The 14,217-nt window shown below is 54.8% G+C and overlaps 1 protein-coding gene across 1 annotated transcript; it reads left to right on the top strand.

Annotated features, from left to right (window-relative positions):
• Nucleotides 1-393: 393 nt before the first annotated feature.
• On the top strand, nucleotides 394-5,083 carry TMEM270 (transmembrane protein 270). Its single transcript, XM_055292855.2, has 3 exons — nucleotides 394-501; nucleotides 4,186-4,614; nucleotides 4,770-5,083. Exons 1-3 carry the CDS (start codon nucleotides 430-432, stop codon nucleotides 5,064-5,066), a joined length of 798 nt encoding a protein of 265 aa, XP_055148830.1. The 5' UTR covers nucleotides 394-429; the 3' UTR covers nucleotides 5,067-5,083.
• Nucleotides 5,084-14,217: the final 9,134 nt, after the last annotated feature.

Here is a 14,217-nt window from a genome sequence, read left to right as displayed (position 1 = left end):
ATTACAGGCGTGAGCTGCCGCGCCTGGCCAATTTTTTTGTTTTTTTGTTTTTTTTTGTTTTTGCAGAGACAGGGTCTTGCTATGTTGCCCATACTGGTCTCAAACTCCTGGCCTCAAGCGATCCTCCTACCTTGGCCTCCCAAAGCATTGGGAATCCAGGCATGAACCCTGTTCCTAGGCGGCACTTGATTCCTGTTCCAAGATCTGGAGAAATTTGACCTGAAGGAAGCTTTGCTCTAAGACCTCCTTGGCCATGCTGGGGTCAGACGTGGACTGAGGTTTCAGAGGAAGCAGTGGAGCGGCAGGAGCCAGGTAAAGGTGGGGGGTCTCTTGCGGCAACCGGGTCCCCATGGTAACTTGGCCTCCACCTTGTGGCATTTGTGAGGTCACCCTGCTCCTCCCAGCCGGAGGAGGAGGAGGAGGCCAGACATGGAGGCCGTTCCTCCAGTCAGATCCAGCCTTTTGGGGATTCTGTTGCAGGTTATGAGGCTCTCAGTGCTGGTGAGTGGAGGCTGGGGATAAGTGGGGTGGAGATCACACACCAGGCCCTTTACAAAGCCACCTCAGAGCTGCCGGACCCAAGCCCTGCCCGTCCCATCCAGTGGAACTAGGTGGCTGCCTGCCTTCCGGAATAATCTGACAGCTCCCAGAAGCCCCACTCCAAACTACAGTGCTGACATTTTCTTTTCTTTTCTTTATTTAGAGACAGAGTCTCGCTCTGTCACCCAGCCTGGAGCGCAGTGGTGCCGGCTCAGCTCATTGCAGCCTCCAACTCCCGGTCTCAAGCAATCCTCCCTGCTCAGCCTCCAAGTAGCTGGGACTATAGGTGTGCACCACCACGCCCGACTAATTTTTGTATTTTGTAGAGATGGTGTCTCACTACGTTGCCCAGGCTGGTCTCCAACTCTTGGCCTCACATGATCCTCCTACCTCAGCTTCCTGAGGTGCTGGTATTATAGGCATGAGCCACCACACCTGGCAGAATTTTCTCTATTGAGGGTCACTCCTATGGGTGGATCATTGTTTTTCCCATTCATTTTTTCTTTTTTTTGAGACAGAGTCTCGCTCTGTTGCCCAGGCTGGAGTGCAGTGGTGTGATCTCGGCTCACTGCAACCTCTGCCTCCTGGGTTCAAGCAGTTCTGCTGCCTCAGCCTCCCGAGTAGCTGGGACTACAGGCACGTGCCACCATGCCTGGCTAATTTTTGTGTGTGTGTTTTTAGTAGAGACCCTGTTAGTCAGGATGGTCTCGATCTCCTGACCTTGTGATCTGCCCGCCTTGGCTTCCCAAAGTGCTGGGATTACAGACATGGGCCACTGCGCCTGGCCCATTCATCTTTTTTTTTTTTTTTAGATGGAGTCTTGCCCTGTTGCCCAGGCTGCAGTGTAATGGTGCGATCTCGGCTCACTGCAACCTCCACCTCCAGGTTCAAGCGATTCTCCTGCCTCAGCCTCCCAAGTAGCTGGGATTACAGGCGCGCGCCACCACGCCCAGCTAATTTTTTGTATCTTTAGTAGAGATGGGGTTTCACCACATTGGCTAGGCTGGTCTCAAACTCCTGACCTCGTAATCCACCCACCTTGGCCTCCTAAAGTTCTGGGATTACAGGCGTGAGCCACTGCGCCTGGCCCATTCATCTTTTTTAAACATACAAATGCTTGAGGTCGGGGTCACAACTCAGTCACACTTAGGAGGCCGAGGTGGGAGGATAGATTGAGCATGGGAGGCCAAGGCTGCAGTGAGCCACGATCATATAATGGGGCAGTTGAGAAAGACAGACACCATTAGATTTGCATCTTGGGACTGGGAGCTGTGGCTCACGCCGGTAATCCCAGCACTCTGGGAGGCCGAGGCGGGCAGATCACCTGAGGTCGGGAGTTTCAGACCAGCTGACTAACATGAAGAAACCTTGTCTCTACTAAAAATACAAAATTAGCCGGGCGTGGTGGTGCATGCCTATAATCCCAGCTACTCAAGAGGCTGAGGCAGGACAATCACTTGAACCTGGGAGGCGGAGGTTGCAGTGAGCCAAGATCACACCATTGCACTCCAGCCTGGGCAACCCTGGGCAACAAGAGCGAAACTCTGTCTCAAAAAAAAAAAAAAAAAGATTTGCATCTTGGCTGTTTTACCCTCTAGCTGTGTGACTTTGGGCAAATCACTTCACCACTCTGAGCCTGTTTCCTCTCCTATAGAAATGATCTTGTGGGATCATGTGGGATATCATAGGTTTCCCTCCTCCCTGGTCTCAGCACCATAACCTGGGAGGTCCTATTTCCTAGCTCTACCCTAATTCTTCTCCCTGCTGGACCCTTTGGTCTCAGCATAGCTCCACCCTCCACGCCCCAGGCTCTGCAAATCCAGCCCATGAGTGGGGTCTTGCAGCCAATCTCAGATGGTGGGGCCTGTGGACATGGGGATGGGGGGTCCAGATGGGTGGATTGCTGTCACTCAAGGGCTGGGGGCTTTCCAGCTCTGATGAAGTATCTTTCAACTCCAGGACTCAAGAACAGCTTTCCCCCACCTCACCCCAGTCCTGCATGCTTCATCTCAGTGAATGGGAGTCACCGTTGTCCAACTCGCCACCCAGATCAGAAATCTGGAAATCTTTTTTTTTTTTTTTTTTTTGAGATGGAGTCTCACTCTGTTACCGAGGCTGGAGTGCAACCTCCGCCTCCTGGGTTCAAGTGATTCTCCTGCCTCAGCCTCCAGAGTAGCTGGGATTACAGGCATGCATCATCATGCTCAGCTAATTTTTGAAATTTTAGTAGAGATGGGGTTTCACCAGGTTGACCAGGCTGGTCTCGAACTCTTGACCTCAGGTGATCCATCTGCCTCGGCCTCCCAGAGTGCTGGGATTACAGGTGTGAGCCACCATGTCCGGCCGGAAATCTGGAAGAGTCTTTCTGGATCTCTCTCCTTCACCCTTCTCATTAGGTCTGTCGTGAATTATGTGACCCCTGCCCCATGTCTCTCACACCTCCCTGCCCCTAATGACATTGTCCTTTGCCCCCAGCAGCCCTCCTGATGCCAGGGGACAACTGGTGCAGAGGCAAAGCCCAGCTACTTGGAAGAAGACAAGTGACCTGGGTTCAAAGCCCACAGGATTGGGGCGGGGGATCCTCACGTGGTAATAATAGCCATGCAACCTCCTTCGGTCTGGAGTATTGTAAATAATCATTTAAATCCAGTGGAGGCCAGGTATAGTGGCTCATGCCTGCAATCCCAGCACTTTGGGAGGCTGAGGCAGGAGGATTGCTTGAGGCCAGGAGTTCGAAACCAGCCTGGATAACATAGCAAGACCCCGCCTCTACAAAAAAAAAAAAAAAAAAAAAAATTAGCTGGACATAGTGACATGCACCTATAGCTCCAGCTACTTGGGAGGCTAATGGGGGGAGGATTGCTTGAGCCTAGGAGTTCAAGACCAGCCCAGGCATAATAGGAAGACACCATTTCTAAAAAAAAAAAAAAAAAAAATTAGCCAGGCACAGTGGAATGCACCTGTGGTCTCAGCTTTTTGGGAGGCTGAGATGGGAGGATTGCTTAAGTGTGGGAGGTCAAGGCTGCAGTGAGCTATGATGATGCCACTGCACTCCAGCCTGGACAACAGAGTGAGATCCTGTTTCTTAAAAAAAAAAAATCCAATGTCAAGGAACCCAAATATAATATGAAACACCTTCTAATGTTCCCTTCTCAGAAGGGAGTCCTCCAAAGTGGACAGAGTTCATCCTTGCATGTGTGAGGAGCTGAGGCCTTGAGGTGGGGATCTGACTCAAGGTGGTCCAGCAGCTTCACCTCTACAGTAAAAGTGGGGTTCATGGCCAGGCACGGTGGCTCACGCCTGTAATCCCAGCACTTTGGGAGGCCGAGGCGGGCGGATCACCTAAGGTCAGGAGTTCGAGACCAGCCTGACCAACATGGTGAAACTCCATCTCTACTAAAAATACAAAAACTAGGCAGGCATAGTGGCAGGCGCCTGTAATCCCAGCTACTCAGGAGGCTGAAGCAGGAGAATCGCCCGAACCCGGTAAGTGGAGGTTGCAGTGAGCCGAGATAGCGCCATTGGATTCCAGCCTGAGCAACAAGAGTGAAACTCCGTCTCAAAAAAAAAAAAAAAAAAAAAGTGGAGTTCCTGTCCCAGGACGGTGATGATGGGTGACGGTTGTCTCTCTCTCTTCTCCTGCAGTTTGTTCAGAACCGAGATCACTTCTATAATTTCCTGCTCCTCAAGATCAACCTCTTCAACCACTGGGTGTCAGGGCTGGCCCAGGAGGCCCGGGGGTCCTGTAACTGGCAGGCCCACCTACCCCTGGGAACTGCAGCCTGCCCCCTGGGCCAGGCTCTCCGGGCTGGGCTGGCTCTGATACAGGTCCCCATGTGGCTGGTGCTGCAGAGACTCAGGCTGATGTGGGCTGGCATGTGGGGCAGCACCAGGGCCCTGGGCCTGGCCTTGCTCAGTGCCTGGGAGCAGCTGGGCCTGTCTGTGGCCATCTGGACAAACCTGTTTTTGTCGTGTCTGCACGGCCTGATGTTGGTGGCCTTGCTCCCGGTGGTAGTGACCTGGAGGGTGTGTCAGAAGTCCCACTGCTTCCGACCGGGCAGGCAGCTCAGTAAGGTGGGTGGTCTCGGGGTGAGGCTGGGGTGTGGAGGGCAAACCTGGGGTACTGGGTGTGGTCAGGGCTGGCTGGGCTTGCGGAGGGGAGCCACAGCCAGGCAGTGTAACCCTATGAGCTCCTAAGGGCCACCTGCCCATCTGTCTCTCTGTTCCAGGCCTTGCAAGTGAACTGCATGGTGAGGAAGCTCCTGGCACAGCTGAGACATCTGTTTTGGTGGGTGGAGACTATGACTGCCCTCACCTCCTGGCACCTGGCCTATCTCATCACCTGGACCACCTGCCTGGCCTCCCACCTGCTGCAGGCTGCCTTTGAGCACACGACCCAGCTGGCCCAGGCCCAGGAGGTTGAACCCCAGGAGGTCTCAGGGTCTTCCTTGCTGCCCTCACTGTCTGTGTCCTCGGACTTGGAGTCCGGACCAGTTTTGTCAGAGCAAGAAACTCCCAGAGAATAAATGTATCCCCATCTGCCTCTCCTGGTCTGGCCTGGCCTACAGTCTCACTCCCTCTTCTCTAATGGGCTGGAGAGGTGTTGTGTGAATGATGTGCACGTGTGTACCTGCATGTGAGCCCAGGACTGCCTCTGGGAAGGAAATCACTTTCAGTCAGCATCTTCTACGGGCCAGATATCAACCATCTCAGACAATTTACTCATAATTTGGTTTAAATCTCCTAGCAACACAGGCATCAGGTTTGATTAGCACCATTTACAGCTGAGAAAATTGAGCCTCAGAAGGTTGAATTTTCCCAAGGTCACAGTCTGTCCAGGGCAGAACCAGCACTGGGTCTCTAGATTTTTTGTTTCCCAGAATCCTTAACTTTCTCTAGGTGTGTGCCCCTGGTTCTCAGAAGTATTGGTGCCCAGGGCTTTAGGGGAGATGGGCATTTAGATACTTTGGCCTCTGGGGGGTGCCAGGGCCTCACATTTCAGAGATTTAGAAACTTCCTTTAAGAAACAGTTGTGAGCCAGGCTTGAAGGAGCCCATTCATTCATACACTTGGCCACACATCCATCCACCTATCCACCCACCCACAAAGCCATCCACAGAACCATCCATCCACCCACCCACCAATCCATTCACCCACTCACCCATTCACCTGCCCATCTACTCACACATCCATCCATCCATCCATCCATCCATCCATCCATCCATCCACCAACTCATCTATCCATCCATCCATCCCTCCACCTACCCACCAACCCATGCATTCATCCACCCACCATCCATCCATCCACCATCCATCCATCCATCCATCCATCATCCACCCACCAACCTAAGCATTCATCTATCCATCCATCCATTCATCCATCCATCCACCCACCCACCTATCCATCCATCTACCCACCCACTGATCCATTTACCCATCCATTTATCCACCAACCCACGAATCCATTCACCCACCCATCTACCTACTCATCCACTCACCCATTAATCTACCCACTCATCAACCCATTAATGCATCCATCCATCCACCCACCCATCCACCCATCCACCCACTCATCTATCCATCCACTGATCCATTTACCTATCCATCCATCCACCCAACCACCCACCCATCCATTCACCCACCCTTCTGCCTATCCATCCACTTACCCATTAATCTCCCCATTCATCAACCCATTCATGCATCCATCCATCTACTCACCCACCCATCCACCCACCCACCCATCCACCCATCCATCAATCCACCCATCCATCCATCCACCCGTCCATGCATCCATCATCACCCACCAACCTATGCATCCATCCATCCATCCATCCATCCATCCACTGATCCATTTATCCATCCATCCATCCACCCAACCACTCATCCATTGACCCACCCATCTACCTACCAGTTTAATCACCCATTCGTCTATGCATTCATCCACCCATTTGTGCATCCATCTATCCATCCATCCATCCATCCATCCATCCATCCACACACCCACCTATCCATCTATCTACACACCCACCTATCCATCCATCTACCCACCCACTGATCAATTTATCCATCCATCCATCCATCCATCCATCCATCCATCCATCCATCCATCCACATACCCACCTATCCATCCATCTACCCATCCACTGATCAATTTACCCATCCATCCATCCATCCATCCATCCATCCATCCATCCATCCATCCGTCCTCCCAACCACCCATCCATTCACCCACCCATCTGCCTACCCATCCACTCACCCATTCATCTACCCATTCATCAACCCATTCATACATCCATTCATCCACCCACCCACCCACCCATCCATCCACCCATCTATCCATCCATTCATCCATTCATCCATCCATCCATCTATCCATCCACTGATCCATTTATCCATCCATCCATCCTCCCAACCACCCATCCATTCACCCACCCATTTGCCTACCCATCCACTCACCCATTCATCTACCCATTCATCCACCCATTCGTGCATCTATCTATCCATCCATCCATCCATCCATCCACCCATCCATTCATCCACAAAACCAACCACACCCAGCCACCTGCTATCTGTTGAAGAGCCATCTGTCTCCCTGCGGAAATGGGAAACCTATCCAGTATCTCAGCGCTCCCCTAACCTGTGAGTAAGGACACAGGGTCCTGCTGCAGGGGCAGCTGATGCTGTTGTGCCAGCTCAGGCTGTGGTGCTTCCAATCCCCAAGACTCAGCGTTCAGGTGAGTGATTCTGCTGAGTAGGGAAGGGATGGTTTCTTGAGTGTTTGCAGTTACCTCTCACCCACTCCCAAGCCAGAGGGTGGTGGTGTGAGCGTGTCTCTTCTCCACTCAGGTTCCCAGCTCAGTGAGGGCCTCCCTTACAGCCCAGGGTGGATGTGGGGTGAACTTCCAGACCCTTCCTCCAAGTCTGAGCAGCAAGCCTGTCCTGCTCTAGGAGGGACATCTGAGGGGTCCCATCTGGCCAACAAGGCAGAACATGTACCAGGAAGGACCTGTAGGCACCTGGTCAGAGGGGTAACACGACTGGGGTTCTAGAACATACACACAGCTTTCAGGGAAGCGTGAGTGCAGGAGTAGGTGATGTCAGCTCATTGCTGAGGCAGGGACTGGAGGAAAGGAGGAGGCCCCAGAGCAGTTTGGGGCCAAGGTGGGGATGGACAGGGATGTGGCCCAAGCCCCGTAGAGAAGATCCAGGCTTGGGGACAGAAGCTTGGATTCTGTGCCTCTGCCTCTGCCCGCCTAGGTCACTGAGTGTGACCTTGGATGAGGCTCTGTTTGCCCACTCTGGGCTTCGGTTCCTATGTCTGTGCAATGCAGGATGGGTGGGGTGATCCCCGATAAGGGAGTCAGCATTTAGTTTGGTTTTTGTTTTTTTGAGACAGGGTCTCGCTGTCACTCAGGCTGGAGTGCAGTGGCGTGATCTCTGCTCACTGCAGCCTCCACCTCCTGGGTTCAAACAATTCTTGTGCCTCAGTCTCTCGAGTAGCTGGAATTACAGGCGTGTGCCACCATGCCTGGCTAATTTTTGTATTTTTAGTAGAGACGGGGTTTCACCATATTGGCCAGGCTGGTCTCAAACTCCTGACCTCAGGCGAACTGCCCACCTTGGCCTCCCAAAATGCTGGGACTACAGGTGTGAGCCACTACGCCTGGCCGAGAGTCAGCATTTGGGGTTCCTTGATGCCAGGCCTTGTTCCTCAATGCCCAGGTAAGAGGTGGGGTGGGGCAGGAGAGGAGCAGGCCCCCTGTCTACACAGCCTGCCGATAAGGCCCTACACTGGCTGACTTCTGGCTCCCTGAATCCCCTGTCCTGGAGTTATTGCTGCTTTTGCAGGATCTCTTCTAGGACTTGAATTCTTCCGGCCTTCCAAGGTCCCTGGCATCCTGGGGGAAAGGGAGAAGGCCAGAATCTCCCCTCAGCTGCCACTCACAACGGTGGGCACAGCAGAGGCCTTGGGGTCAGAGAGCCTTGGATTAGGATGCTGGATCCACAACCTCTCAGCTGTGTAACCTTTGGCAAGTTACTGAACCCTGAGAGCCTCAGTTTCCCCTTCTGTGATCAGGGTATAATCACAGCACCCCAGATGTCACAGGGCTGTTGCCTGGTCTGTGTATGTGTGGTCCCTGCTCAGGGCAGGCATGGGAGGCTCTTGGGACCCCACTCCCTGGCTCCCCATCTCCCAGGCCTGCTGCCTTCCCGGGGGCTGCAGCTTCTGAGGCCTGGGGTGGGAGCAGTCAGTCCGTCTGTCTCAGGCCTGTGAGCATGGAGGGGCCCTGGCCTGCTGGAAGAAAACAAGTGGTAGCCAGTGTCAGGGGGTGGACGGGGCACGGGCAGGGTGGGGGGAGCTGGCTGCAAGGCCGGCCAGCAGCTTCACGCAATCTGTCTGCTATGCAGTCCTGGGCCTGGCCTGTATTTATTTATGCTGAGCGTGTATTTATATCAGTCCCTTTTTCATTAATAGGGCAGGAAATGGCTGGAATTGTTACATACCTGGCGGGACAGGGGTCCCACTTCGCCAAGACACACAGGGCCCTGGCTGCCCCGTTGTGATTGTAAGGGCCCCCTCCTCAGTCTGCCTGCAGGCCCCGGCCTGAGTTCCTGGCCCTTCCCTGACCTCCCCCCGCCCCCTTGTTCTGAGACCCTCTCCACCTCCTGGAGCTCCTGGAACCCACATTCCCGGGAGAGGGGTTCATTTGCAGGCCTCTCCCTATTCCCCGGTTCATCCTGACCTCATCCCAACCCCAGGAAAGGCTGCAGTGTTAGGGGCTGTCAAAGTGCGCACTGGAGGATGGGGGAGGGGCTGTTGAAGTCCACGCAGAGCAGCGGGAGTTTGGGGGAGAGATCAGAGTCGAGAGCGTTTGGAGATGGGATCCTGGCGCCTAGGATGGGGGGACTGGACAGAAGAAGAAATGAGGGGATATATAATAAGAGGGTTCTCCTGAGCATGGGGGTGGTCCCATCCCTGGGGCTACTCTCTCCACCAAGCCCAGTCCCATCAGGTAAGCATGGGCAGCCTCTGTCACCTGGGACCTGCCTAGCCCACCAGAGGGGTCTCTGTGTCTATCACCAGCCCCCCCGCTGCGCCAGGCCTGGTGGGGGATGGGGGTTCGCTCCTGTCCTGCCTCCCCGCTCCCCGGTCTGCACACTGGGTTTAGCACCGAGCCAGCGTCTCTCTCCAGGCCCCAGCTCTTGGGCTCAGGCCCCAGGTGGGGCTGCCAGAGCTGAGAGGCGCGGCCCCTTCCCCAGAGCGCTCGCCTGACATAACCTATTAGTGCTTCTCGCTTCAATCCAGCTCCCCCAGCCAGCCTCCCCACCCAGGCCAGACTGTGCCGGTCCTGTTGTCTTTCTCCTGAGCTGCTTTGCCCCGACACGGTGAGAAGGAGCCCGCAAGATGCCTGATGGCCCCAAGAGTAGCTGTGCCTGTTCGCCCCTCCCCTGCTAGGCTGCCCTATGGTCAGGTGGACTTGATCATTGACCTTGACCAGTGACCGCTGTGGCCACGATGACTTCCTGTCTCAGAGTCCAGAGCTGGGGCCGCTGGACAGTCAGTGGGACTGAAACTTAGAGGACAAGGGGCTTTCCTGTAGTCCTGTCCTGTGCCTCAGTCCTTGCCTTCTCAGCTGCACTTCTTTTTTTGTTTTGTTTTGGAGACAGAGTCTTGCTCTGTCCCCCAGGCTGGAGTGCAGGGGCACGATCTCAGCTCACTGCAACCTGAGCTCACTGCAACCTCCGCCTCCTGGGTCCAAGCAATTCTCCTGCCTCAGCCTCTCGAGTAGCTGGGATTACAGGCGCCCCGCCACCCTGCCCGGCTAATTTTTGTATTTTTAGTAGAGACGGGGTTTCACCACGTTGGCCAGGCTGGTCTCGGACTCCTGACCTCAGGTGATCCGCCCACCTTGGCCTCCCAAAGCGCTGGGATTACAGGCATGAGCCACCGCGCCCAGACTCTCGGCTGCACTTCTAGGGGCCGATGGAGGGTGCTGGCGAGAGGCAGCTGACCTTGGGCAGCTGTTGGTATTGAGAAGGGGGCTGCTGGGAGACTTGGGGTTATCTAGGATGGAGGCCCTCTGGGTGGCAGGAAGGGGAGGCTGCAGGGTCTCAGGACCATGCTGGGAGCTAATGCAGGGGTCTCTGGGCTTCCCCAGCTGCCCCCCATATCTGTGCTAGATGGGTGAGGATGGCCGGGCACCCAGGAAGCCGTCGTGTCTGGGATCCCTCGGGAGGCTTTCTCCAGCCCCTCCGTCCAGCGCTTGCTTAGCAGTGGTAGTGCCTTCTCTTCTTTCACCCCTCTGCACCTTTGACCACCTTGGCTTGGGGTTGGGGGCTTGAGATCCCAAAAGTGCCTGGGACTGGGGAGTCAGCGGTCAGCCCCAAGTCCTCCCCTTACTGGGGCTCTTGCACTTCCTGGGTGGAGCAGGAGGAGGCTGAGGGGTGGGGCCCCCAGGGCAAGGCTGGATTCTTTGAGATCCCCCTGGGGCAGAACTGTGTCCCCTGATAATTCTCCTCCTCGGTGAATGCAGCTCCTCCTCCCACTGGTTGGCCAGGGCTGTCCAGATTACTTAATTGTGTGTGTCTGAGAGTGTCTGTGTGGGTTAGGGAGAGGAAGGCATTTCCCTAAGCCCCTCGCCTGCAGCTGCCCGTGGCTGGAGGGACCCGAGACTCTCTACTCCTATTGGGGGTCCTGCCTGTCCCTGGCTTGTGTGGCACTGGGCAGGTCCCTAGGCTCTGTCCCTGTTCCTGCCATGAGGGTGCGTGTGGGCTCTGCCAGCTTCTGAGCCTGAGTGAACCTTGACCCCCTCTTGGCCCAGGGGCCAGTAGGCACCGACTGGGGTGCTGGAGAAGGGCACGATGGGGGAGGCCCTGGGCCTGGGTGCTGCAGCTGGGCCCTGCAGCTTTGCCTGCATATAGTGCACACATCTGGATCTGTGTCCTGCCCCTCACCCCAGGCCCACATCTGGAGACCAAAATCAGCTAGCCGGCTAAACACAGAGCATCTAGGCCCCAAAGAGCCTGTTCCCAGGTTAACGCGGCCCATCTGGGCCCCTCGCGGCAGCTCCGCCCCGTCTCCACGGCAGAATGCTGGCTGCACATCTGGACAGCTGGAGCCCTGTGGTCACCCCGCCTCTCCCCGTGCCTAGCTGGGTCTGGAGTCGGTGCTGCCTGGGTTCCCTGTCCTGAGGCAGGGTCCTGTGTGCAGAGGGCTCGTGGGGCTTCTCCTGGGTGCTGCCTGGGGAATAGATTAGTTTAGACATAATCTGGAAACAAGTCCCTTGCCAGGGGTGGTGACAGCAGCCACTCTGCACCAACACACCCAGCAGCCCCTTGGCAGTGCGTGAAAAAGCCTCTGAGGATCCCTGGATAGCCTGGCTGCCCACGTCCTCCTGGGATGCCTCGGGCACGGCAGGGGGTGCCACCAACTGTTGGGGGGCGGGGCGCCGCACTGGGGTCCCCATCACGAAACTCACTTCACACAACCAGCCCTGCTGTCCCTTCCCAGGAATCCTCTCTCCTCCTCCCTCCTTCCCTGCCAACACCCGTGCTTGGCACAGTAGAGGCTGGATGTCTCCCCAGGGGCCCCAGACTCAGAGAAGAAAGCCTGAGGGCGAGGTCACCCAATGGCATCTGGAAGAAATGACCATCTCAGGCACAAAAGGCTGCCTGGGCAAAGACACACCATGGGAACCGCCTGGTGGCCTGGACAGGTTCCTTTTTGGTGGGGTTGTAGGCCCCTCTGACCTCACTAGGGACCTGTGACCCTAATGAGCTAAAAGCATGTGGCAGTCTTAAGTCACAAGTGTGGTAGTGAGCTCCCCGTCATGGAGGGATCCAAGCTGGTGGGACTGCTCTCTGTCAGGAACATGACAATGGTAGGGGTTATTCCTTCCTTCCTTCCTTCCTTCCTTTCCTTTCTTTTTCTTTCTTTCTTTCCTTCTCTTTCCTTCTCCTTCCTGCCTGCCTGCCTTCCTTCCTTCCTTCCTTCCTTCCTTCCTTCCTTTCTTTCTTTCCTTTCTTTCCTTTCTTTTTCTTTCTTTCTTTCCTTCTCTTTCCTTCTCCTTCCTTCCTGCCTGCCTGCCTGCCTTTCTTCTTTCCTTCCTTCCTTCCTTCTTTCCTTCTTTCCTTCTTTCTTTTCTTCTTTCTTTCTTTCTTAGATGGAGTCTCTCTTTTGTCGCCCAGGCTAGAGTACAATGGCGTGATCTCAGCTCACTGCAGCCTCTGCCTCCCAGGTTCAACCAATTCTACTGCCTCAGCCTCCAGAGTAGCTGGGATTACAGGTGCGCACCGCCACGCCTGGCTAATTTTTTGTATTTTTAGTAGAGATGGGGTTTCACCATGTTGGCCAGGCTGGTCTCGAACTCCTGACCTCAAATGATCTGCCTGCCTCGACCTCCCAAAGTGCTGGAATTACAGACATGAGCCACCGAACCCGGCCGGCAGAGGTTATTCTTGCAAGGAGCCTGAGGCTGTGCGAGGCAACCTCCTAGCACTATGCTAAAGCCTTGTAACTCCAAGATTCAAGGACTCTGCTATGCTGCCTTCCCAGATTCTCAGTATCTTAGGATAGGGGATGTGAATAGCCTTGGGGTGGAGGCTGGAGATTTGGCGTGCAGGGTTGGGGTGAGTGGGGGTAAGGAGGGAATCAGGGGATGGCCACAGCCCGTGGCCTGGAACTGGGGACCTTGCTGCCTGCCTGCCTGGAACAGTCTTAGCTCTGGTGCTGGCCCAGCCTCTGAGGCCTGGGTTGTGTTTGCAGAGCCTGGCGATCCTGCATCCTGTGGTCAAGCTTTATCGAAGCATCACTGGCCCCGATTGAAAGAAGTGCTTTATTGTAGCCTGCAGCCCGGAGGCCTAGAGCAACAGGCAATTCAAACCACAGAGCCCAGTGCCTTCTCCCGCACCTCCTTACCCACGGAAAATTTGAGTCAGCAAACATGCAGGATGAAGACACAAATAAAAAATAACGAGGGCTAGCATTTATTAAATATTCACTATGGGCCAGATAGTGTTCTGAGGGCTTTGCTTGTATTAACTCATTCCAGTCTCCCTGGGAGGGAAGCACTGTTGTTACCATTTAATCCATTTTACAGATGGGGAACCTGAGGCTTAAGTTCTGCTTGGTTATTGGGTAGCAGAGCTGGGGTGCAAACCGGGAAGTCTGGCTCCAAAGTCTGTGTCCCCCTCCTCCATTTTTTAGAAAGGTCTCTGTTGCCCAGGCTAGAGTGCAGTGGCATGATCATAGCTCACTGCAGCCTCGAACTCCTGGGCTCAAGCAATCCTCCTGCCTCAGCTTCCTGAGTAGCTGGGACTACAGGTGCAAGCTACCACACCTCACTAATATATAAATTATATATATATAAAAAATATATATTTATATTTTTTAGAGTTGGAATCTCATGGCTGGGTGCGGTGGCTTATGCCTGTAATCCTAGCACTTTGGGAGGCTGAGGCGGGCAGATCGCTTGAGCTCAGGAGTTCAAGACCAGCCTGGGCAATATGGTGAAACTCCTAAAGATACAAAAATTAGCTGGGCGTGGTGGCATGCACCTGCAGTGGCAGCTACTCAGGAGGCTTAGGCAGGAGAATCACTTGAACCTGGGAGGCAAAGGTTGCAGTGAGCCGAGATCACACCTCTGCACTCCAGCCCAGGTGACAGAGTGAGACTCT

Source organism: Symphalangus syndactylus, chromosome 9 (genome assembly GCF_028878055.3).
Source record: "Symphalangus syndactylus isolate Jambi chromosome 9, NHGRI_mSymSyn1-v2.1_pri, whole genome shotgun sequence".
Taxonomy (NCBI): Eukaryota; Metazoa; Chordata; class Mammalia; order Primates; family Hylobatidae; genus Symphalangus; species Symphalangus syndactylus.
Note: the sequence above shows the minus strand (reverse complement) of the source record. Positions and strands in the feature narration are given on the sequence as shown.